The sequence below is a fragment of the Motacilla alba genome, chromosome 26 (assembly GCF_015832195.1).
Source record: "Motacilla alba alba isolate MOTALB_02 chromosome 26, Motacilla_alba_V1.0_pri, whole genome shotgun sequence".
Lineage (NCBI taxonomy): Eukaryota > Metazoa > Chordata > Aves > Passeriformes > Motacillidae > Motacilla > Motacilla alba.
The window spans coordinates 455,310-480,962 of NC_052041.1; the positions used below are offsets into that span (position 1 = coordinate 455,310).

A 25,653-nucleotide genomic window follows, 5' to 3' on the forward strand; every position below is an offset into this window, starting at 1 on the left:
GACTTCCTGTCCAAAGGACAACTCTTCATGCCCTGATGGCTCTGGCTGCCCAGGGGCTGAGCTCTGGCTCCCAGCCCAGCTGCACTGCCAGGTGCACAGGGCAGAAGCCTTCCCTTCCCAGGTGGGAAGCTCTAAGGATTGCCTGCTGATAATGATCTCTCTGCAGAATCCTGAGCTGTGCTAGGCAAGTTACCTGGCCTGGGCCAAACTGTGCCAGACTCTCTGGTGATAATTCAGCAGGGTGGAAGCTGTTCCCTGGCACCATTTAATTTGTAGTGCAGATGCAGAAAACCTGCTCTGGAAGAGTCCCAGTCTTTCCTGCCTGCACCTATTGGGCCAAGTGAACTACAGGAATGATGAAGAGAGATGAAAGAGATTAGGGATAGAAGAGCAGGACATCTTGTTGTCCGTGAAAATGTCTGAATGGTTTCCCCCCTGGTTCTCAGGGCTGCTGCACCAAAACCGAAGCCCCTGGACAAAGAAGCTGTGTGGCAGCTGCTGCTGCATGCAGATAGGAGAGATTATGAGAAAATCTGTATGAAATATGGAATTGTTGACTTCCGTGGGATGCTGAGGAAGCTGCAGGAGATGAGGAAAGAAACAGAGAGTGAACAAGACAAGGTAAATAAACTGAAACCACTCATTTTTAACAAATTGCAGCTTCTGAAAACAGGCTATATCTTCCTAAATTGCTTTGGAGATGAAAATTTTGTTGTATGACAGTGATTTATGACAATATTTTAAAGAAGTTCCAGTTCTTTACTCATGCAGGCAAAAATGCTAATGAATTTTTTGAAGCTCAGTTCACAGATTTTAGGAGATACTGACCACAGAGGTATTCAGTCATCTCTGATAAGAATTTGGACCCCAAATTAAAAATTATATGTCCAAGAGTAAAAATTGGCCTTCACATACAGGGGCATGTGGAGATCTGGATGGGCAGTGTGGGAGTGACGGGGAGGCAACACATAAAAATAATTTATACACAGGAGGAAACTGTGGCAGCTTACAGACACTGCAACCAACTGTACCAGAATTGTGACTTACAGATACTTCTTCTACATAATGTTAGAGGTAGCTCTTTAAAGTAGATTTCACATTAATTCAACAGCTTAAGAAGTTTTGTCATGGAAGCTTTATTATTTACTAGGTTCTTCAATATTTCTTTGCAGTTAATTCACAGTCTCAAAAACTTTGAACACATCAAAGTCAACAAGGAGGGAAATGCTACGTTCAGCCTGGAGATGGAGCTGAAAAACAGCAAGAGCAACGTTTACCTGCTCAAGGTGAGGGGGATGAGTTGGGCAGCAGCAGCTCAGAGCAGACCCTCAAGCGTTCAACAGAAAAGGCTTCATCTGCTAGGCAGTGGCTGAGGGCAAATAAATGCCTTAAGGTTGTCTGTCTTTTGCAGATCCCTGCTTGGTTAGGGAGCAGTGTGGGTGTGGGGTGACCTTTGGTGGTGGATATCCCTGTGGATTTATAGATCCAAGTACAGAGCATGCAGTCAGTTACTGATATCCTTATGTCTTCAGGAAATTCAGAGAACAGTTGAGTTGGAAGGGAACTTTTAAAGGTCAAGGGACCTTAATACATTCCACCCTCTGCCATGGGCAGGGTCACCTTCCACTATCCCAGGTTGCTCCAGGCCCTGTCCAACCTGGCCTTGGACACGTCAGGGATCCAGGGGCAGCCTGGACAACCTGTGCCAGGGCCTCCCCACCCTCATGGGAAAAGCTACTTTCTTATATCTAACCTGACCCTCCTTCAGTTTAAGACCATCACCCCAACAGTGTCTTTCAGGCCGTAGAAATTCTGCAGTTTCTTCTAAATTTAATTCACTTTCTCAAGTGTGTTATTGCACTATAACTCCCTCTGTGAAAGAAGATCTCAGAGATGTACAACATTCCCTCTAGATCCATGGTCCCACAGATGGAATCTGCAGGTGCTCAGTGCTGGGTGTTTTTTTCTGAAAGATACTTTTTAGTCAAATTGTGGTTCCAGGCTTTAATCCAGGGGAAATCAGAATGCCTGAAGGGGAAGACAGACTAACTATGAATCTTCTGAATCAAATATATGACATGAAGTTGATGAGCCACAATTTGGACAATGTAACCCAAGTGTGCTACAGAAAGTGGTGAACTCTTCTGCTCATCCAGCTATGAGGATGCTGAAATCTAGAAAAGAAAGTGCTTTGTCTGTGTAGTTGCAAGAAGCTTCAGACCCTTATATGAGTAGCCAAGAGCTGCTGTTTTGCTGAGTTTCAGAGCTTGGTGCCCTGCTCTGTGCAGGATTCACTGCCCAGACAGTGCCTGTGTACTGCAAAGAGCCCTGGGCACCGCGAGGTTACGCATTTATATCAACAAGGGGATTATAGCACAACCTGTCCTGATGTGTTTGAAATGCCTGGCACTGGTTGAGCCTTTGTGAGGACACTCCTGCCCTGCCCTCCCCTGCCAGGACGGCGAGCGGCTCCGGTACGGGACAGGGGACGAGTACAGGAAGCACTGCCTGCGGAGAGTCGGGAGGAGGTACTACTTCACTGTCAACGATGTGCAGCCAGAGGACGCAGGGGTGTACCAGGTCAGGGTGGAGGACGTCCCTGTCTTCTCAACCGAACTGGATGCTCAAGGTAAGGAATTCAGTTTGATGGATGTGGTGTGTAACTGTGACAAAAGTTTATTTTTTTGCTGGAAAATTGTGTCTAGGAGCAAGTGCAAATCTCAGTAACTCCTGGCTACCACAGAGGATTGGTTTTGTGCTGCCCAGTAAGGGCTCCTTGTCTGGCACAGGTGAAAAGGAGCAGAAGGGCGATTAAGTGCTTTGGGTGCTGCATTTGCAGTCCAGGGGAGCAGGCCTAACCTCGAGTACCAGTCTGGCTGTGGGTGACAGTAAGCACACTCCTTAACCTACCCCATATTACAGTTTGGCTCTGTGAGCTCAGAATTATAACAACTCAATCCAAGTACAGTACTGCAGGAACACATCAACGACTGCAGACTGGCAACACATCAGTGCTGTGAGGTGCAAATGTCTCAGAAGATGATAAGTACAAAAATCTACTTTTCTGCTTTTCTGCAGTATTGGGCACAGAAGCACATCTGAGTTTTTCCTTTTTCTCAGTAACCCGGTGCTCAGAGGCACCGCAGCTTCCTGTTTTTTCCTCCTTCAGCTGTAACAATTTTCCTTGGAGCACAGAAGCAGCTGTTTCCTTCCCATAGCTCTCGGTTTCCCCTGCAGCCATCCCGGCGCGGTTCCGGCAGCCGCTCTCCGACGTGCGCTGTGCCGAGGCTGGGGACGCCGAGTTCCAGTGTGTGCTGTGCACGCCCTGCCACCAGCCCCTGTGGCTGCACAAGAGCCACCCCCTCCAGGCCAGTGACAAGCACCAGATCTCTGTGACACCCGATGGCCTGACCCACAAGCTGATTGTCAGGAACGTGGGGCCCTCGGACAGCGGCCTGTACACGCTCGACGCGGGACAGGGCTCCTCCAGTGCCTGGCTCCTCGTGGAATGTGAGTGGTTGGCAGCGGGTTGTTCCCATGGTGTGTTGGCACAAAACATTCTTCTCACTGCCTGATGGCTCAGAGAGATGTTGCTCTGCTGGGAAATGAATTGCTGAGCCTCTAATTCTGAAATTGTGGCTGAGAAAACTGGGAGTGCTCAGTGTGGAGAAGACGAGAGTCCAAGGAGACCTTGGAGCACTTTCCAGGGCCTAAAGGGAATCCAGGAGAACTGCAGAGGGACTTTGGAAAATGGATGAAGGGACAGGACAAGGGGGAATGGCTTCCCACTGCCACAGGGCAGGGTTGGATGGGATATTTAGAAGGAATTCTTGGCTGTGAGGGTGGGCAGGCCCTGGCACAGAGCCCAGAGAGGTTGTGGCTGCTCCATCCCTGGAAGTGTCCAGGGCCAGGTTGGACAGGGCTTGGAGCAGCCTGGGAGAGTGGAAGGTGTTCCTGCCCATGGCAGGGGTAGAATGAGATGAGTCTTAAGGTCCCTTCCCATCCAAACCATTTTGTGATTTTAAATCCTGTTTGGAAAAATGAACATCTGGTTAGACCCTCTTTCCTCTTCATATGAGACCAACTTTTCCCCTTTTAATTAGTCCTGACAAATCCTATTGGCTTGTTTGCTGTATAGTTATGATGAAGTAGCACATTCTCCATCAGTTATTGGAAAAATGCTCCCTTATCTCTCCACATGTTTTTGAGGAAGCTGTCCCAGTGATCACAGTGCAGCAGGCAGGGGCTCAGGGAGCTTCTGATACTCTCAGTTCTACACTATCAATGCCATTCTCCTTGCTAGATAATATTTTTCATTCCCAATTAAAGTTAAACATGCTGGAAGGAGCTCAGAGGAAGCTGGGAAGGTGGGAACACAGTATAGGCACATTGACAGTCACCTGGCTTGTATTTGTTTGCTTATGAAAGGTGGTTCCTTTGGTTCCCTTTGACTCTGGTTTCCTTTGGGATCCTCCTGCAGCAGCAGGAGGGGTCTCTCTCACAAAGGCCTCTCCAAAGCAATGTAGGCTTCTGAAACAAAGAAACTTCCAGTGAATTTCAGTGAGCTGTGAGCTCTGATAAATTATATTTGACCTGGAAACCAAAGCAGTGAGTGACCTGCTCTCAGAACAGTCTGAATTTCAGATTAATCCAAAGCTATTCACAGATCTGAAAGCTTTAGTGCTCCGGTTGGGCATCCCTAAACCAGCCATTATCCAGATGTGCAAGCTGCCTCAATAGCAGTGAATCCCAGTTCCATGGTGGGAACTGATGGCTCCTCTGTGCATGGAATATTCTGTAACTCCTCCATAGCTGGAGGGTGAAGGCAGATGGAATTAATGAATCCCACATACAATCTCAGCCCCTCTAAATCAGACCTGCCATGCTGGAAGTTTCTTTTTCTGTTATTTTTGGTTGGTTGGTTGGTTTGTTTGTTATGAGCATGTTTCCATTAAAAACCAATGCATTTTAACTAAAAGTAATTGTCTTTAACTAACATTTCATTGTCTGAATGTGGCATTGAAAAATTCAAGATTTGAAATTATTTTAAATTTATTTAAATGTGTTGTGTGTGAGTGTCCTAAAATGAAATTCAAAAAGTGGTAGCACATTTTCTTTGGTTGTTGATGCAGTGCATGTCCTATTGATTTTCTGTTATTTTGTTCCCCTCTTTTTCTTTAAATTGTAAACCTGCTGACATGAAACAATGCAACTTCAGATGCCAAAGGAAAGAGGAGACAGGATGAAGAAGAAAAGATTGTAAGGGAGACATCTGAGTGGGTGAAAGAAGCCATGGCAGACAACGAAAGGGCAAGGAAGCTTCGCCGCCAAGAACAAGCTGCTGCTGAAGATCGTCCTTCCTTTTCCACATCCTCTGGTGTGGAGAAAAGTGGCTGGTACAGAACAGGTCAAGGCAGCAGTCAAGGCAGGGGCCAAGGACACTCTGTTGATTCTGATGATGGAAGCCAAAGATTTTTGGGAAAAGAAGGGCTACGCAAAACCCACACGAATGGAGAGATGGGGTCTGGGCAGTTTTCTGGAGCAGGTCTAGATGGAGACTCAGCAGCCAATGACGGCAGCATCTTTGGACTAAAAGGCTTAGGAGGCAGAAGTGGATTAAGGGCTGTCCATGGCATGGACTCTGTGTCAGGCAGAGCAGGTCCTGGTGGTGCAGGAGAAGGAGCAAGTGAATGGAATTCTGTGGATGGCAGAGGTGAAGGTTTGCTGGGTGCTGTTAACATTGACATGGATGATGGAGAAGGTTTAGGCTCTCAGCATGACAAGGATGGGAATTTAGGTGATGCCAGTTACAGAGCTGGTTTTGGGGGTGCTGGCAGGTTGGGTGGTGGAAGTTCTGTGCCAGATGGGCTTGATCCTGATTCAACTGGATTGGGAGCCAGTGTGGGTGATCTGTTCAGCAGGACTGGTCCAAGAACTGGAGCTATGGGGAATGCTGCAGGTGCTGGAATGGCAGGAGGAATGAGGTCCCACCATGGCAAGGATGGGCATGCTACTGTGGGTGATATGAAGGGAGCAGGTATAAACAGAGAGGGACAAACAGGGACTCCGTATGGCAAGGATGGCCTGACATCTCATGCCAGTGGTCAGTTAGGGCAGACAGGAAGAACTGGCTCATTGTATGGGCCAGGAGGCCTTCCAGGTGGAGATGGGGCTATACCTGCTACTGGTGGCAATTCCACACAAGAAATGGAGGCTTTGTATGGATCAGATGGTCAAGCATTGGGAGCAGGTGCTGGTGGAGCTGGTGCAGGGGGATTTGGGTCTCCCTATGGAAAGGATGTTCTCCCAGCTGGGGCTGGTTTTGGTGGTGTTGGTGCAGGGGGACTTGGAGCTCCCTATGGGAAAGATGGTCTTCCAATTGGAGCAGGTGCTGGTGGGGCTGGTGGTGCAGGGGGACTTGGATCTCTCTATGGAAAGGATGGTCTCCCAGCTGGGGCTGGTGGTGCTGGTGCAGGAGGATTTGGAGAGGCTTTGTATGGTCCAGATGGTCGGCCACTTGGAGCAGGTGTTGGTGCTGGTGTTGGTGCAGGGGGATTAGGAGTTTCTTATGGAAAGGATGGTCTCCCAGCAGGAGCAGGTGTTGGTGGGGTTGGTGTAGCTGGTGTAGGGGGATTTGGAGCTCCCTATGGGAAGGATGGTCTCCCAGCTGGAGCAGGTGCTGGTGGTGCAGGAGGATTTGGAGAAGCTTTGTATGATGGTCGGCCACTTGGAGCAGGTGTTGGTGCTGGTGCTGGTGCTGGTGCAGGGGGATTTGGATCTCCCTATGGGAAGGATGGTCTCCCAGCTGGACCTGGTGGAGCTGGTGTAGGAGGACTTGGAGACGCTTTGTACGGTCCAGATGGTCGGCCATGTGGAGCAGGTGTTGGTGGTGGTGCTGGTGCAGGGGGAGTTGGGGGTCCCTATGGAAAGGATGGTCTCCCAGTTGGAGCTGGTGTTGGTGGGTCTGGTGGTACAGGGGGACTTGGATCTCTCTATGGAAAGGATGGTCTCCCACCTGGAGCTGGTTTTAGTGATGTTGGTGCAGGGGGATTTGGAGCTCCCTACGGGAAGGATGGTCTCCCAGCGGGACCTGGTGGAGCTGGTGCAGGAGAGGCTTTGTATGGTCCAGATGGTCGGCCACTTGGACTAGGTGTTGGTGCTGCTGGTTCTGCGAGTGCCAGGGGAATTGGAGCTCCTTATGGGAAGGATGGTCTCCCAGCTGGAGCAGGAGCTGGTGCAGGAGAGGCTTTGTATGGTCCAGATGGTCAGCCACTTGGACTAGGTGTTGGTGGGGCTGGTTCTGCAAGTGCCAAGGGAATTGGAGCTCCCTATGGAAAGGATGGTCTCCCAGCTGGAGCAGGTGCTGGTGGGGCTGGTGGTGCAGGGGGAGTTGGGTCTCCCTATGGAAAGGATGGTCTCCCAGTTGGAGCAGGTATTGGTGGCGAAGGGGGAGTTGGGGGTCCCTATGGAAAGGATGGTCTCCCAGCTGGAGCAGGTGTTGGTGGGGCTGGCGAAGGGGGATTTGGGTCTCCCTATGGAAAGGATGGTCTCCTAGCTGCAGCTGGTGGAGTTGGTGCAGGAAGACCTGGAGAAGCTTTGTATGGTCCAGATGGTCAGCCACTTGGAAGAGGTGTTGGTGGTGCTGGTTCTCCAAGTGCTGGGGAAATTGGATCTCCCTATGGAAAGGATGGTCTCCCAGTGGGAGGAGGTGCTGGTGTTACTGGTGGTGCAGGGGGTGTTGGGGGTCCCTATGGAAAGGATGGTCTTCCACCTGGAGCTGGTGGAGCTGGTGCAGGAGAGGCTTTGTATGGTCCAGATGGTCGGCCACTTGGACCAGGTGTTGGTGGGGCTGGTTCTGCAAGTGCCAAGGGAATCGGAGCTCCCTATGGAAAGGATGGTCTCCCAGCTGGAGCAGGTGCTGGTGGGGCTGGTGGTGCAGGGGGTGTTGGGGGTCCCTATGGAAAGGATGGTCTTCCACCTGGACCTGGTGGAGCTGGTGCAGGAGAGGCTTTGTATGGTCCAGATGGTCGGCCACTTGGACCAGGTGTTGGTGGGGCTGGTTCTGCAAGTGCCAAGGGAATTGGAGCTCCCTACGGGAAGGATGGTCTCCCAGCTGGAGCAGGTGCTGGTGTTAGTGGTGCAGGGGGTGTTGGGGGTCCCTACGGGAAGGATGGTCTCCCAGCTGGAGCAGGAGCTGGTGCAGGAGAGGCTTTGTATGGTCCAGATGGTCGGCCACTTGGACCAGGTGTTGGTGGGGCTGGTTCTGCAAGTGCCAAGGGAATCGGAGCTCCCTACGGGAAGGATGGTCTCCCAGCTGGAGCAGGTGTTAGTGGTGCAGGGGGTCTTGGGGGTCCCTATGGGAAGGATGGTCTCTTAGATGGGGCTGTGGCAGGAGCTGCTCATTTTCCTCTTGGAGGTGAGGAAGCGATGGGATCTGGCCGTGGCACAGATGCCACACTGAGCAGAGCTCCAGGATATGCAGGTGGAGCAGGAGGAGAGGGCTTTTCCAGGGAAGGCTCTGCACTGTGGGGTGCAGGGTCTCCCCATGGCGAGGACAGAGGGTCAGCTGTAGCCACAGCTGGTGCAGGTGGATTTGGGAGGCTGAGAGGGGATGAATGGGATTCAGTACATGGTAAAGGAGGTGTGGGAGCTGCTGGTGGACCAGGTGGTGATTATGGGCTGGATGCACATCTTGGCAGATCTTCGAGAGGTGAAACTGGAAAGGGCACTGCCAGTGATGTCAGAGGGCCAGGGAACAAGGGTTCAGCTAGTGACAGAGGGTCCCTGTCTGGTCCAGGAGGAGCCAGGGGAGAAGGCAGAGATTTCAGACAGTTGGGCTCCCTTTATGACACAAATTCTGCCTTTGAAGAGGCAGGGAGTAAATCCCATGACAGATCTATTGATGGGAGTAGTTCAGGTGGGTTTGGTCAAGGTCCACTGAGTTATGGCCAGATGCCAGGTCCTTTTGGTGGACCTCCTTCAGCAAACCAGAGAAAGCAGGAACCTGACCTGGATCTTAAAGCAAATGATTCCCTGAACAATGCGGAAAGCACAACACAAAAGAGACGGAGTGTCCTGGATGATCTCAAAGGTAGGTGGTTAACTGGTGACTCCTGGTCTTTGCATTTTGATACTTACATTCCTAATCCTGCAAAGAAATTGGATGTTATGGTTTAGATAAACACAACTCTGTAGAAATTTGGTTGTCCCATGATCTGTTCCTAATTCTCCCACTGATTGGATAAGTTTGATCTTACACAGTGTGCTCTGATCAAACTGCCTTAAAGGTCTGCATTTCTTTTTCTTTTTTTTTTTTTTTTTTTTTGTCTAAATGATCTAAACTAGGTCTCATCTCTTCATTTGTGTTTCACATATCATGGAACAGACCAGTTCACAAACATACCAGTTCCCATTAAGTTTCAAGGAATATCATCATGTTTCTTTGATACTGGTCCAATTCAAAAGTGAAGCTTTCACTTTATTTTTCAAACACCTACTGTAAAGAACTGTATTTTCCAAGTTCTGGGAACAATTCTGTGCCTGCTTATATGGGATTATTTAATGTAAAGAGTTCTTTTCTCTCGTAACATCAGGAGTAATAAGGTGTTGCATAGAGCAAGAGGGGAGTAATTTGTTTGCAGCCATTTGAGTAAGACCTGTGGCTCCACCAACAAGATGATGATGTGAAAATTGCAGGAATGAGAAATTTCAGGTGTATAATCAGAGGGGAATATTGACGTAATGGGATGGTTCATAAGTTAGGAATTATCATTGCTGAACCATAAATATAAACAAGGAAGTAAAACCATCATAATTGGGGTTCAGGGGGAAGGAGCGGGGTATATATTAGAGAGGAGATTATGATGATAATGGAGAAGAACTTGGGAAGAGAAAGAGAAACACAAGGGTGGAGAACAGTGTGCCTGGAGCTGTTTAGGGGGATGTGTTGGGCAGCCCCATGTGTAGTCAGTGCAGAGGAAGAGGAGGATGAAGCAGTATATCCACACCCTGGAGCAAGCTGTTTTTTCCACTGGCTGTAGAGGGAGCCAAGATGATTAGCATAGACATAAACTAGCAAATCCACAGCTGGATAATGTGATTTGTGGTGAATCAATTGCCCATGAGGTGGATATTGGGATATAGTTGGTGTTGGGATGGCCCTCAAGGCTCTGAGTGTACCCAGCTGACCCACAGCGAGCTGGCACAAAAGCTTCTCCTGACCAGAGGATGTTTTTTTTAAAAGCTCTTTACACATCACATGCACATGCATTTTCAGCTCTAGGTGTCTCTCTGTAGCACAGACTTAGCTTCTTTCCCCTCCTTTGTGCCTGTTCAGTCCCGCGCTGTTACCTCAACAAGCAGCTGGCGACCGTGCGAGTGCTGAAGGGGGAGCCAGCTGAGCTGTCCTGCACTGTCAGCAAGGACAACGTGACAGGAACCTGGTTTAAGGATGGCCTAAAGGTGGGTTCCTTGAGCTTGCTGTTGTCTTTGGGTAGCAATGCTCTGCTCTCTGGCTCTACTTCCTAAGGGTGGTGTCAAGGTGTCCTTCCCCTTGACAGTCACCTGCAGTCTCAGTGGGGCCCTGGAAGGGTTCCCAGAATCCCAGAGTGGTTTGGGTTGGTAGGGACTTTAGGGATCATCCAGTCCCACCCCTGCCCTGGGCAGAGGTACCTTCTACTAGACACAAGCCTCGTCCAACCTGGCCTTGGACACTCCCAGGGATGGGGCAGCCACAGCTTCTGTGGGCAACAGAATACCAGAATATTGTCATTAAATATGCATGACACTTGTAAGTCTTTTCAACTGCATTTCAAATTGTAGTCTGTCCAGTTTTAGTTTGGATTGCATTTTTTCCTTTTTTTAAAAAAGGCTAGGTCTCTGTCCTTTACTTTGTAGTTAACAAGCATGGATGGAGTCGTCTTTGAAAAGAAAGGTCTTGTCCACAAACTGATCATCAACAAGGCTGAAGATATTCATGCTGGGAAATACAGATTTGAAGGTGGAGATGTAAAAACTGAAGCTTCAATTTTTGTTGAAGGTGAGTCTAGTCAAACCACCAAGGCAGCATGAGATAGGCTTTGAATGTAATATAGTTACTCAGAGACATGTTATTGGTTATTGAGATAAATTTGTTATAAAGAATTACAAGATAAATGGGAAATGTTTTTTTACAGGTTGGTTCATTTTCCATTTGCAAATTTAACTAGGGACTTTTCTGCCAGCAAATCAAATATTTTTGGGGTGCACAAACCACTTAATCAAGGTCAGACTCTTCATTCTTGCGTTTAGTATGTTGCCAAGGAGAAATTTTCTCTACTGAAAGGACAGTTTGATACCACAAAATTTTGTGATAATTATCCTGTAGCAAAGTACAACTAAAGGTCCAGATCCAAGTGTTGTGAGATTCTAAGCATTGCTGGCAGCACCATGAGGGGGTCCCTTCCCTCCAAGGTGAGCCTTATCCTCCTTGAATTGTGGTTTTTAATGACCTTGTATCACCTGCTTAGATCCTCCCCAAGTGGACAAAGTTCTCCTCAAGAACTTGACCAGTGTCCCCACAGTGGCCAAGGCCGGGGAGGGGGTGAAGCTGCGGATCCCATTCGAGGGTCGGGGGCCCATCAGGGCAGCGTGGCTGAAGGACAGGATGGAGCTGGGGGACGACACCAGGATCCGTGTGGACAAGACAGACACCTGCACCACACTGTCCATCTCCAGCTGCGACAGGAGGGACTGTGGGGATTACAAAGTCAGGCTCAAGAATGACAGTGGTGTCCTAGAGATCAACCTACAGCTCGTGGTGATAGGTAAGATCCTGTAACATTCACTGTGGCTTTCACTGTAAAGCTCAGGCAGGGAATCCATGAACACTGGTGACAACTTCATTTGGAGTGACTGGGTATTTCAAGAGGAACAAGACTCTGTATATTGCCCCAAAATCAGGGCACAAGGAAAGATTGCTGAACATGCTTCATGCCCTTTAGTACAAAGGAAAACAAACTTAGTTTGGTTTTTCATGGCCTAAGCAGCTGAGTTTTGAATGTTCAGACACTGTGGGAGATGTGACTGTACACAACAGGCAAATCTGAAATAGGACATCAAGGTCCAACTCAGCCCTCCCATAAATGTCTGGGCTCCTTTGGGAGACCAGAAAGGATGTTTTGCCTGTATTAGCAAGCTGAACTGGTGCAATGCTTATGAGAATTATTGACCCAAGGAGAGCAAGGGCCTGGCTTTCCATCTTCTCCATCAAAAGTTAGAAGAGGTCAAGTTTGGAAGAGGCAATTCACATGCCCAGCCCTCATCCAACAACTGTGCCTGCATTTCATCAGAACAGTCTCCCAGCTGGTGAGCAAGGGATAGTGTCTGCTCCAAACCCAGGAGCAGGTCTGGGTCTGGAGCTGGCTGTGTCTCTGTTCGTCTTTCCAGACAAGCCACAGCCTCCAGCCGGACCCATCAAAATTGTAGAAAGCTCTGCCAACAACATCACGATCCAGTGGAAGCCCCCCAAGGACGATGGGGGCAAACCAGTGCAAAGGTACCTCGTGGAGAGGCAGCAGGTGGGCAGGAACGACTGGGAGACTTTGGGAGAAGCCCCCAGGAGCTGCACCAGCTTCACCACGAGCAAAGTGGAGGAAGAGATGAGCTACTACTTCAGGGTGAGGGCCATGAATGCCGAGGGAGTGAGCGATGCGCTGGAGTCAGGGGAAGTGAAGGCTGCTGGTAAAGGTGAGGAGAACTTCTCATAATTCATAATTCAAATTGGGACATTCATTATCAAAGCTGACATCAGAGGAAACTCACTGCATTGTGGATGTTGCTACAGATCTCAACTTCAGTCTTTACACAAAGCTGTGGAGGTTGCCCAGCAAGAGCAGCAGTTCGTTGTAGGTTCTGGTGATGCTGAGTGAGATGTAATTATTCCTTGGTGATGCTCCATTTTGGATTGGAAAGGAAGTTTCATGGGGGAAATGCATCAAGATCAAAGGAAGTTTTTCTCAGTGTGGCTGCAAAGGGAACCTGTGAGGCCTTTTCCTAACTCCACAGGCAAAAGAACTTGTATGTGCAGCCCTTCTCAGCATGACCACTCCATTCCCCCAATCTCCAAACAACTGAATATTGGTTTTGTCCTTCAAGGAGTTTAAATACTAGAACAGGTTTGCCATGAGCACAAATGCAGTACTAGAGAGAGCAATGTTCTGTTCTAACTATCTTCTTTCTCCATTCTCATTCCCATGATTCTGTATCTTGAACACTTTAGCAGAGGGCAAAGAAAATCCATTTTGTTACCAGTTCCTGTTGTTGAAAGCAAGAACGATGCTGATTGTTCATATGTAGGAAAGACACACCCCACTGGCAGAGGAATTGTCAGTCTTGATGACAGCAGATCTTTTGTGAAATCCAGACTCAGGAACAGAGTCCATGCTGGATCCAGTTTGAGTGGGGAACAGGATCCACAGCTTCAGGTCTCAGCCAGATTTCAAAGCACAGCCATAGGAATACCTGGGGGAATCTGGAAGGAGAAATTACACACTGCACCATTTTATCTTGCCATAAAAACACACCTGCTAATAATGAAGCCCTCATCTCTTTGTAGGTACCCCTGGTGCCCCAGATCCCCCTGAGATCATCAGTGCCAGCAGGGACACCATCACCATATCCTGGAAAACTCCTTGTAAAACCGGCACTTCCCAAATTATGGGATACATTGTTCAGAAACGCAAGAAGGGCACTGTGACCTGGCTGCCAGTCACCAATGGGCCTGTCAAAGGTGGGTATTCTGACTCCTGGGACACCCTGGTGGATTTGAAAAGGCAAAAATGTCAGATGGGTTTAGGAGCTGCTTAGGATCTTACACCTTTCACATCAAGGTGGTGGTGGATGATGTTGGAGGTCTTTACCAATGAAATGATTCTGGGATTCTGTGATTCAAGGGCTGTTTGATTTTGAAAGGAATACAATGAACACATCCCAGAAGATCACATGCACTTGGCTAGGGAATGGCAGGGGAATCAGTGACAGCTTTTATGGCTCCTGAGAGTTTTTCAGTCCATAATTCTGCCTGAAGTAAGGCACAGCTTTGTTGTGTCACGTTTCCTGATGTTCCCTGAGGCAACACCTCTCTCCTCTCCTCTCCTCTCCTCTCCTCTCCTCTCCTCTCCTCTCCTCTCCTCTCCTCTCCTCTCCTCTCCTCTCCTCTCCTCTCCTCTCCTCTCCTCTCCTCTCCTCTCCTCTCCTCTCCTCTCCTCTCCTCTCCTCTCCTCTCCTCTCCTCTCTCCTCTCCCCTCTCCACAGACAAGAAACTGAAGGTGACCAGCCTCAAGAAGGGTGTGCAGTATGAGTTCCGCGTGGCAGCTGTCAATGCTGCTGGCACAGGACAGCCCAGTGACCCCTCAGAGCCTGCCTTTGCCCGGGACCCCACCAGTAAGTGCCCTGCCCTGCCCTCCCTGCTTTTGGGGTATTCGTGGAGAGATGTTCTTAAATCTTCTGTAAATGTGTGTGGAGACAAGGATCAGTAATTGGGGAATGTTTCATGGCTGAGAATCAGCTGGAGGAAGGAATGGAAGGATTTCCTGTAGGATGTCCAAGTCAAGATTTGGCAGATCCCAGTGTGGGGTAATGTGCAGTGTGGAGGAACACTCAGGAGGGGCTATGGAGTGTTTTGGAATGTTGTGGATTTACTGCAGGGCTGGTAGGAGCGAAGACCCCGATCCAGCTCTGAAGAACTGGGACAAGGTAGGGCAAGACAGCACAGTGGAAATCCAGTGCGCTGCAAGAATGTTGGGGAATCTCAGGCAGTGGCTGAAGAGGGAAGAGAAATCCTAGAAAAATAGTTTAAATAAAATTTCTCCATCCAGAATCTCCAGGCCAAGTGCAGGACCTTAAAGTGAGCAGCAGTGACAGCACCAGTGTCACCTTGACATGGAACAAACCTGAAGATGGGAACGATGTGAAAGGCTACGAGGTGGAGATGAGGCCCTGTAACAGCCTCAGCTGGACCAAGTGCTTCACCCTCCCTGCCGAGAGCACCTCGTGCAGGGTGCAGGGCCTGCCGGCCAGGGAGAAGCTGTTCCTGCGTGTCAGGGCTCTCGGCGACGGCGGCCCCGGGGAGGCCTCGGAGCTCGAGGCGTGTGCTGGAGCTGCTGCTGCCGTGGGTGAGTCAGGGGCTCTGTCCCGGGAACGGGGCACTCTGCCTGTGTCTGTCCCCGGGAACGGGGCACTCTGCCTGTGTCCGTGTCCCGGGAACGGGGCACTCTCCCTGTGTCTGTGTCCGGGAATGGGGCACTCTCCCTGTGTCCGTGTCCCGGGAACGGGGCACTCTCCCTGTGTCCGTGTCCCGGGAACGGGGCACTCTGCCTGTGTCCGTGTCCCGGGAACGGGGCACTCTCCCTGTGTCCGTGTCCCGGGAACGGGGCACTCTCCCTGTGTCCGTGTCCCGGGAACGGGGCACTCTCCCTGTGTCCGTGTCCCGGGAACGGGGCACTCTCCCTGTGTCTGTCCCCGGGAACGGGGCACTCTCCCTGTGTCTGTGTCCCCGGGAACGGGGCACTCTCCCTGTGTCCGTGTCCCGGGAACGGGGCACTCTCCCTGTGTCCGTGTCCCGGGAACGGGGCACTCTCCCTGTGTCTGTGTCCGGGAACGGGGCACTCTCCCTGTGTCTGTCCCCGGGAACGGGGCACTCTCCCTGTGTCTGTCCCCGGGAACGGGGCACTCTGCCTGTGTCTGTGTCCCGGGAACGGGGCACTCTCCCTGTGTCCGTGTCCCGGGAACGGGGCACTCTCCCTGTGTCCGTGTCCCGGGAACGGGGCACTCTCCCTGTGTCTGTGTCCGGGAACGGGGCACTCTCCCTGTGTCTGTCCCCGGGAACGGGGCACTCTCCCTGTGTCTGTGTCCGGGAACGGGGCACTCTCCCTGTGTCTGTCCCCGGGAACGGGGCACTCTCCCTGTGTCTGTCCCCGGGAACGGGGCACTCTGCCTGTGTCTGTGTCCCGGGAACGGGGCACTCTCCCTGTGTCCGTGTCCCGGGAACGGGGCACTCTCCCTGTGTCCGTGTCCCGGGAACGGGGCACTCTCCCTGTGTCCGTGTCCCGGGAACGGGGCACTCTCCCTGTGTCCGTGTCCCGGGAACGGGGCACTCTCCCTGTGTCCGTGTCCCGGGAACGGGGCACTCTCCCTGTGTCCGTGTCCCAGGAACGGGGCACTCTCCCTGTGTCCGTGTCCCGGGAACGGGGCACTCTCCCTGTGTCTGTGTCCGGGAACGGGGCACTCTCCCTGTGTCTGTCCCCGGGAACGGGGCACTCTCCCTGTGTCCGTGTCCCGGGAACGGGGCACTCTCCGGGAGCAGGAGCGGCCGAGCTGTGGCACCCCGGGAGCTGCTGCCCCCGGCCCAGCCCAGCGCAGGGCAGCGCTGCTCCTGCTCACCTCGGGGTTATCTGCTCACCTCAGCAGGGCAGTCTCAATATGAACTGATATCAGACGTGCAGTGCACGGTGCTCAGCTCATTTAGAGACTCCTTTGGATAAAACAACTTTCAGAATTCCATTTTCTCCTTGGATTTACATTCTGCCCCCTGTGCAGGGCCACTCCACAGTCACCAGACAGAACCTGTACGTGCCTTACCCCTGCTTGCACTCTTCCAAAGGAAAAATAGATTTTCCACTCAGTTTTTAGATAATCTTCTGAAGTGAAGCATTTTATTTCGTTCTATTAAATCACATTTTAATGCTGTTTTTGGTTACTTTATTTTACTTTTTAATTACTTAGTTTGAAAGTTCTCACCATTTTCACTTTCCCATCTTTATTTACAATCTGCAGCTCTGTTTTTTCCCTGCTCTTTGGGAACATTGCAGAATTACAGATGTAAGAGATAATTTTCTGAAGGGTTCATCTTCCTTAACTTGGATCCTAAGTGAAAATGTCTATTTTGGCATATGCCTAGAGACCCCATTTATTAATAAAAAACCTAAAATAAATAAAATCAAAGAAATCCATCTAAAGCAGGTGGTCAGTTCTATACTGAAAACACTAAATACAATTTAGCATTACTGTATTTGGTATTCTTAGATAAATAGTAACTGCTGTAGTATATTGATGAAAAGAGAAAATAATATATTTTAAATGCTAAAGAATTTAGATAAACTCTGGTAGCTTTCCTGTGGATGTTCTGTGCTCTGTACTGCATATATATTTTGTAAGTGTCCTTTGGAATTTCCTTTTTCCAGACACCATTTAAACACAAACTATGATCCCTGTGATGGATAAAGTGTGGAAAAGAGCCAATTTCTCTCTGACTGAAACATCACATGAATACAGAGATTGTTATGAATGTATTTTTACATAATTTTCCCTTGTTTAGTCATGGTGATAAATAAATAGTAATGAAATTTGAGACGTGTACAGTCTGGGACTAAGCCAGGGAGATTTTTCCCACTGTGAGTCCCTCACCAGCCTCATTCAGCTGGGAGAGGCACCAGGGGGTGGAACACTGTAATTGTCACCAATGACTGCACCAACATCCACTTTTTGGGAGTAATCTTTGTTTCTTCCAGTCTCTCCTAGGTTCCTGATAGATGACACAGTGAAAAGCTTCCTGGTTATAAAAGCAGGGGATCCCATCCGGGTGAAGATTCCCTTTGAGGTGGGTATTCAGGGCTTTGGAGGAATTCCCTGCCTGGTTTTATAGCAGACAGGAAAACTGAGCCACTGCTTTTATGTAATGGAATTTTGTTTACGAGTCACTGGGCAAATTATTTGGCCTGTCTGTGCTGTGTAGACTTTCAGAGTGAGGAAAACACAAGCCAGAATTGAGCTGTCAGGCTTGGCATTGGTGTTTTATGACATTGTGGTCATTCCTTAATCTCTGCAGACAAGGCTCAGTGCTGTCCACCTAGCCTTATCAATGTTAGCATCACCTGGTACTGCTCTGTCAGACTTCCCAAATCAGTGATATTTCCCTGTGACTCCCTCAGAAGGCCTTGGGGCACCATTTCCAGCAACACCTTCACTGGGCTTGTCTCACCAAGCAGCAGCACTTGAGCCCTGTGACTTGAGAATTTGGCAGGCACTGACAGAAATCTCAGTGCTTTGGAGCAAGCTTGGAACAACACAGGCTTTTCCTCATGGGAAGCGTGGTCAGGCTTTGGAAGGGGCTGCCAAGGGAGGTTTGGAGTCCCCATCCTTGGAGGTGTCCAAGGAACACCTTTTGTGTAAAAAGTGTAAAAGTGCTTTTAAGGTGGGGATGGGGCATGGGTTGGACTCGATGCTCTTGGAGGTCTTTTCCAGACATAAATGATTCCATGATCCTGTGAAGTCTAGGATACCAGAGGAGGGTGATGAAGTGTGTGTATTTGCAGGCCTTTCTCCTAATCTCTGGGAGACCAAAGATTGCACTAATTAATGGAAATAAAGACTTAGAGCATGTTTTTTCTTTCCAAAACCAACAGATCTTTTTTTAAAAGCAGAAAATACTGTCTCCTGAAGTTATCTGTCCTTGGTCTGGCATAGCTTGTTTGACACAGTTCAAAAGAACACTTTACTGCAATTACATCCTCAAAGGACAAAAAGGAAAAACAATTTGTAAAGAAACTGTAGAACAGATCAGGGCTCTCAGATCCATCGCGGATCTGTATTTCTAAACATTACTATGTTGTGGAGGTGCATATTTGGGGTAAGATAATGAAACTAAAGATGTAAGACACTGTCTGGAGGTGAAACAAGTGGCTGTGAGTCCTTGTTGTTTCCAGGGATCTCCCGAGCCGGTGGTGACCTGGTTGAAGGATGGGCTCCCCCTTCCCGGCCGGGCTGCCGTGAGCACCGAGGAGGGAAGCAGCCAGCTGCTGCTCAGGGCAGCCGAGCTCAGTGACAGCGGCACCTACACTGTGGAGCTTGGGGATGGGCTGGGCAAAAGGGAAACCTTCAGCTTCCAGGTTCAAATTACAGGTAACTCGCTGCCATCCATACAAATCTACCAGCGACTCCCAGCCAATCCAGGCTGGGGAGTAAGGGACTGAGAGCAGCCCTGGGAGAAGGACTTGGGGGTGCTGGTGGGTGAGAGCTGGGCATGCCCTGGGCTGATCCCCAGCATGGGCAGCAGGGAAGGGGAAGATTCTGCTTCTCTGCCCCCTCAGGTGGCACCTCACCTGCAGAGCTGCCTCCAGCCCTGGGGGTCCCCAGCAACAGAAAGATATTGAGCTGCTGGAGCAATTCCAGGGAAGGCCATGGAGATGCTCAGAGGGCTGGAGCCCATTTGCTCTGGAGCCAGGCTGGGAGAGCTGGGAGTGTTCACCCAGAGAAGAGAAGGCTCTGGGGAGATCTCAGAGCCCCTTCCAGTGCCTAAATGGGCTCCAAGGGAGCTGGAGAGAGACTAGGGACAAGAGCCTGGAGGGACAGGACAAGGGGGAATGGCTTTTCACTGCCAGAGGGCAAGGTTAGATGGGATATTGGGAAGGAGCTCCTCCCTGTGAGGGTGGGGAGGCCCTTGCCCAGGTTGCCCAGAGAAGTTGTGGCTGCCCCTGGATCCCTGGAAGTGTTCAAGGCCATGTAGGACAGGGCTTGGAGCATCTTGGGATAGTGGAAGGTGTCCCTGCCAATGGCAGGAGGTGGGACTGGATGGGCTTTTAGGTCCCTTCCCACCCAAACCAGTCTGGGATTCCATGATTTACTGTGAGTAGGCAGAAGGCCACAAACTGAGTTTGGCAGGGTGTGCTCTACTACAGTTTGTCTGTGCAGGCATAGGGAGAACCAGGGTACAGTTTTCTATGAGATTGTCCAGGCACTTATGATCTTACTTGTCTGCAGGACAGTACAGGCTGTAGGATACTGAGCACAGCTCTTCCTGTGACCCCAGGAGAAGCAGCTCAGCTGTACCACCCTCCTCTCACTGCTTAGCCAGAGCAGATGTTCTGCAGCAGCAGCTCAGTTCATAGCAAATGCATCTGTGTTCCTGGAGAAGGAATGGCATTTTGTCCCTTCCAGTGACCAGGATGGTCACTGAGCCCCAGACATGCAACAGGATTTTAGGGTTCTGTGCCACTGTCCCTACAGCTGTGACATTGTGTGCCCTCCCCTGGCAGATATCCCTCGGCCCCCTGGAGCCATCCGGCTAGAAGAGAATGTGCCCAACACAGTGACAGTGACCTGGGAGCCCTCAGCCTCTGAGCAGTGGGAGAGGAACCTGTATTACACTGTCCTGAAACGGGAATCCCAGAAGGGCCTGTGGCATGTGCTGGGGGACCTGATCTACAACAACAAGTTCACCTTCACCAGGGTGGTCCCAGGCAGGGATTATTACTTCAGGGTTGTGGCAAAAAATGACCTGGGAGCCAGTGATCCATCAGAGACTGTGCAGCCCTGGAGGATCTGGAAAAAAAAGGGTAACACATTTTCAAGTATTTCTCTGTGTTGTGTTTTGTTTCTTTCATTGCTTCTAACACCCCACCCTCAAATGGATCTCTCCTCCTGGGAATATTCAATGGCCCAAAACAGGAATGCAGAGATGCCCTGAGGAATTCCAGCTGGGCAGGGAAGGTTTGTCCTTTCTGCAGGACATTGTGCAGACAGACCTTCATTCCCAGCCATTATGACAAGCAATTTTCCCCAAAATGAATTCCCAGCAAAATCTAAGGCTTTACTATTGTAGAAACCAAAGTTTCTGACTTTGAAGGTAAATGTTTGGTAATTCTGAGGAGCAGCAGAGGTTACAATCCATAGGTGCATGGGATCTCTGGAAATTTGCAGAATTCCAGACACTGCACAAACAAACCCCTGCAAACCCTGCAGTGCTGGGAGCAGTATCTGAGTGTGTGTTTGGTGCTTTATTTTTCACAGCTGAATTTCGAGTGAAAGCACAGAAATACAGGGGAGTTAACCAGAAGCAGCCCCCGAGATTCCTGGTGCCGCTGAAGTCCCACATAGTGGTGACGGGCAGCGAGTGTCACATGAGCTGTGCTGTTGGAGGCCACCCCCCACCAAAAATCACATGGTACAAGGACAGCAGAGACCTCTCCAGAGATCCCAACTACTTCTGCACCAACGACTTCGGCGTGTGCTCCCTGGTAGTGCTGGGGGTGACCAAGCAGGATGAGGGGGAGTACATGGTGGAAGCCAGCAATGAAGTGGGCCGTGCCTTCAGCAAAGCCTTCCTCGCCATCCGAGGTAACTCTGCAGTGCTGCTTCCCTGGCAGATCCAGGGGTGTCACTGCTGCCCAGGGCCTCATAAATGGTCCCCAGCCAGCTCCACCTGCTGACAAAGCAATGGTACATTTGGGCTGTTTAACTGAATTCCTAATCATGGTACTCGTGATCAAGTACCAAACAGAAGCAGAAATAAAAAGGCAGATGGGAAAGACCACTTGATTTCTACATGACCCAGAGGTTTTGGCGGAGCTTGAGCAAATTTTTTAGAAGGAGCAATCCCATCTTTGTTAGGTAGGATAATATCAAGGTTAGATTTTTCTTGAGTGCAGAAGCTGTAGAATAAAGACCCTGGCAAATGTGCCAGGTGAGGGGAGCATTGAGAGAGAGCTGATGTTTGGCCAAAGCCAACACTAAGGGAGAAAAGAGGGATGTGGTCAGAGGCATTGGGATCCTCATGTGGATGGAAGGGCAGTGGGATTGGCTGGGGATGGACTCTTGGATATACTCAGGGATAAATATTGTCGGTGACTGTACCCAGTGAAATATCCTTTACTTGGAGTCAAATATTTTTCTTTAAATGCAAAATACCTTGCTAGGATTACAGGAGTGGCAAAATGTGTCAGTTAAACTCCTACCACCCTCTTGCAAACTTTTAGGTCCTGCAATATTTCAGCTCCCCCTCCCAGGGAGCTTTTCAGACTATTTCTGATCTCCCTCACTACAACCCTGAGCTGTTTCTCTCTTACTCACACTTTCAGACTCCTCCCTGTAGCGTGGCCCTGCTGAGAACATCCCTGCATGGCTCCGAGGATGAGAAGGTTTTGGTGAGGACTCATCCATATGAAAGCGGTGCATTTATTGTCAGATGTTCTTCACAGTCTTAGGGTGTTATTTTTCAGATCCAGTAATTGTATGTTGAACATGATGCTGCAGTGCCATCAATACTGGGGGAGAAAAGGTTTAAGAGCACTGTATTTTATTTATTTATTTTTTTAATAATCAGGCTTTCTATGAGACCTTTAAAACACAGCTTAGAAACTTCAGGAACACAGAAGATGAGAGGAAAAATAATTGGCCAAAATGAAACTTTCTGTGGAGAACACAACTGGGTGGGAGAGACCATCCTGCCACATCACTCACCCACAACAAGGACCTTTCTGGACATTGGGGATCTCTGGTCCTTTCACATATGCTTTTTCAAGCCAAAACAGTCACTTTGGATTCCATGTGATTCTCTGCAGGTTTCCCAAATCTGGCAAAAGCAGCTCTGCATATGTTCTTCTACCAGTAGCCTCTAAGTAGATTATCTTCCCTAACCCCTAAGTTTAAAAGATCATTTGCCTGCTCATTTTGTCTGGGCAGGAGATGAAATCTCAGAGCAGCCTGGCATGGGGTAGGTGAAGCTCCCAGTGCAAATGCGCTGGTGGGAAGGACTAGCAGTCTACAACCAGGGTGTGAGCAGAGCAACTCCCAAAATCCTCAGCATGTGTTGTACAAAGGCTGTGCCAGTCCTGAATCACCCCCAGAATCACCTGTGCATCCCAACTGCCCCTGGTCATGGCACTGCTGGGAGCCTTTGCCTTGAGCAAAAGAGGTGAAAAATCCTTCCTGTCTGACCAGAAATGCGAGAGACTCCCAGAGACCTCCTGCCATGGCCAGGGGTTCCCATCACTGGGCCTGGACAGCAAAAAGTTCTGGTGGCTGTGGGAGGGTGTCACAGCCAGAGCACCAAGGGTACTTCGGACAGGAGAGAGCAGAGCCAAGCAGCTGTGGGGCTGGAATGTTCTTGGGATTACATTTTGTACAATGTTGTACAGCTGTAGCAGCAGTAGATAATGAAATTAAACCACAATTCGGTGAAATCTACCCGAGTCCGTGTTTATTCTGCAGAAGGAATCCCAGTCAGTTCCCGGGTCCCCGTCTGCTGCAGTTTCACATCTCACCGCTCACAAGGTCATCCCTCATGGAGCTGCTCCCGCAGCTCCTCCTCCTGCGGGGCTGGAGGCAGGGGGATATCCCGTGCAGGGCATGTTCGCTCCCTGACTGATGAACACAAGAGCCAAGGTCGATGGAAACCGGAATTGCAGCTGAGGGACCTCGGGAAGCCCCGGCACAGCAGGAGCAGGAGATTCCTGCAAGTGCTGCTGCGATGTCTGCACCAACTCCAGCAAATCCTCCTTTGCCGCTTTACCCCGTGAGCCCCGATCCCAGCCGCAGGCGGATCCCTGCCGGGAGTCGCCTCCAGGGAGGAAGGGCCGGAGGTCACGATCTCCTTAGCCGGGTGGGTGGGGCTGGGAGCATCCTGCAGTACGGACAGTGTCCCGCCCAGGGCAGGGTGCACCGGGCCGCGACTCTGGGCATTGCCCCCGGGCCGGGACTCTGGGCATTGCCCCCCGGGCCGGGACTCTGGGCATTGCCTTCGGGCCGGGACTGTGGGCATTGCCCCCGGGCCGGGACTCTGGGCATTGCCCCCGGGCCGGGACTGTGGGCATTGCCCCCGGGCCGGGACTCTGGGCATTGCCTTCGGGCCGGGACTCTGGGCATTGCCCCCGGGCCGGGACTCTGGGCATTGCCCCTCGGGCCGGGACTCTGGGCATTGCCCCCGGGCCGGGACTGTGGGCATTGCCCCCGGGCCGGGACTGTGGGCATTGCCCCCGGGCCGGGACTGTGGGGTTTGCCCCCCGGGCCGGGACTCTGGGCATTGCCCCTCGGGCCGGGACTGTGGGCATTGCCTTCGGGCCGGGACTCTGGGCATTGCCCCCCGGGCCGGGACTGTGGGCATTGCCCCCGGGCCGGGACTGTGGGGTTTGCCCCCCGGGCCGGGACTGTGGGCATTGCCCCCGGGCCGGGACTGTGGGGTTTGCCCCCCGGGCCGGGACTGTGGGCATTGCCCCCGGGCCGGAGCCCCCGCGCGCAGCGCAATGGTCTCTCCCGGGCCCGGAGTGGGGTTCCCCCCAGCGCCCCCGGCACCGCCCGTAGATGGTCTCTCCCGCCCCGCTAGCAGGTTCCGCCTCCCCGTGTCCATCACACCAACGCGGCCGGTGATTGGTCGATCCTCGGGGCCCTCCCTGTCTCGAGCCAAGATGGCGGCGCCCAGGGAGGCCGAGTGGTCTGCTCGGCTCCTCGGTCTCTCACGGAGCCGGGGAGCGGTGGGCCCCGAGCGCTGAGTCTGTGCCTCCGGAGCGTCCCTTGGCTCCGGGTCTGTGCCTCCGGAGCGTCCCGCGGCTCTGCCCGAGGCTGCTCGGACGGCGAGCGCTGCTCTGGCCTCGGGAAAGGCGCGGGCACCGAGTGGTCTGTGAGGGAGCGGCGGCAGCCCTGGGCGAGACTGGCCCGGGAGAGCCGGGCACCGCCGGGGAGGGGTGAGAGGGCGGGAAAATAACAGTGAAGAGAAGGAGAAACAGACAGAGGTGGCGGTTCGGGCGTGGAGCGGCAGCGAGAGGAGCTCCGTGACGGCGGGGAGAGAGGGCGCGGGGTCACCGGGTATGGGAGCGTCCCGGGCCGGGAATGCCCAGCACGGCCGGGAATGCCCAGCACGTCTGGGGTCGGGCACGGGGCACTGAGGATATCCTGGGCGGGGGTACCGCCCTCGCTGTTCCCCCACCGGCCCGACGGCCCGCGGGGCTGGTGCCGCTCCTCGGGGCGTTCTCATGGGGCTGCTCGGCCTCTCCCAGCTCCGCGAGCGGTCCGAGCTCCCCCAGAGCTCCGCGCTGCTGTTGGAGCGGCCGGAGCACCCTCGGGATCGCCTGGAATTCATCGTGGAGCGGGGATTCATTCCAGGGAGAACAGCGAGGGCTGTTCCTCGGGCACTACACTGAGACAGGGCGGGCGGTAGCACCCCCCGGGCCCGGGTACCGGCGCAGCTCCTTGGCTTCGGTTCCAGCACAATTGTCCAGGACCTGCTGCACACCCGGTTTGTGGATAAATCTTGAGGATGCTCCCGGTCCTGGGCACTGGGTCCAGTCTGAGGGGCAGTGGAGATTCCCCCTTTGCTGGGGAAAAAGGATGAAGTTTTGGCCATGCTCAGGGGAGCAGAGGTAGGATTTTCCACACCCGTGTGTGGGTTCATTCCTTACCCAGAGAGGTCCAGCCTTTCCCAAGGTCCTGCTGTCCTCCTCCAACACTGGCAGCTTCGTTTTCCAGCCTGGAGTTTGTAAATCATTCAGGTGTGGGGAGAAGGCAGGGGAGTCATGGCAGGGCAGCTCCCACATCCCAGGGTGATAGGGTGAGGGCCTGAGAGCATCCACGTGGATCCCACAGGGACAGGGTTGTGTGTCCCACCAGAGAGGATCTGCTTCCAGTGCTGCCTCAGGCAGGCAGGGACAGTCTGCGTGTCCTCTGCACACAGTGGGGAGCCCCTCTGAGCAGGACTTGGACATGGCTGGGATCAGCTGCTCTTCAGCAGCACATCCTGGGCAGTGGTGCACAGCCTCATGGCAGGGGTGGGTTCATGGGTTTGAGGTGGGCACAGGAACATCCTGCCCTGGCAGCTGCTGAGGGGCTTCATCTGCCACACTTGGCTGC

General features: G+C 51.7%; 1 protein-coding gene across 6 annotated transcripts in view; it reads left to right on the forward strand.

Moving 5' to 3' along the window:
* The window catches only part of IGFN1 (immunoglobulin like and fibronectin type III domain containing 1), a 39,316-nt gene extending 16,320 nt beyond the window's left edge, over window positions 1–22,996 (forward strand). For 4 of the 6 annotated variants that reach the window (XM_038162518.1, XM_038162520.1, XM_038162519.1 and 1 more), the window contains 17 exons: window positions 447–621; window positions 1,173–1,286; window positions 2,458–2,629; window positions 3,238–3,510; window positions 5,219–9,091; window positions 10,337–10,461; window positions 10,897–11,038; window positions 11,508–11,804; window positions 12,427–12,726; window positions 13,595–13,768; window positions 14,293–14,421; window positions 14,856–15,152; window positions 17,547–17,635; window positions 18,741–18,936; window positions 20,070–20,369; window positions 20,824–21,150; window positions 21,891–22,996. In XM_038162518.1, coding sequence (XP_038018446.1) covers window positions 447–621; window positions 1,173–1,286; window positions 2,458–2,629; window positions 3,238–3,510; window positions 5,219–9,091; window positions 10,337–10,461; window positions 10,897–11,038; window positions 11,508–11,804; window positions 12,427–12,726; window positions 13,595–13,768; window positions 14,293–14,421; window positions 14,856–15,152; window positions 17,547–17,635; window positions 18,741–18,936; window positions 20,070–20,369; window positions 20,824–21,150; window positions 21,891–21,904 — 6,997 coding nt within the window. In that variant the 3' untranslated portion in view covers window positions 21,905–22,996. The remainder of the gene's footprint in view (window positions 1–446; window positions 622–1,172; window positions 1,287–2,457; window positions 2,630–3,237; window positions 3,511–5,218; window positions 9,092–10,336; window positions 10,462–10,896; window positions 11,039–11,507; window positions 11,805–12,426; window positions 12,727–13,594; window positions 13,769–14,292; window positions 14,422–14,855; window positions 15,153–17,546; window positions 17,636–18,740; window positions 18,937–20,069; window positions 20,370–20,823; window positions 21,151–21,890) is intronic. The other 2 variants (XM_038162523.1, XM_038162522.1) reach the window with 2 other exon arrangements.
* Window positions 22,997–25,653: the final 2,657 nt, after the last annotated feature.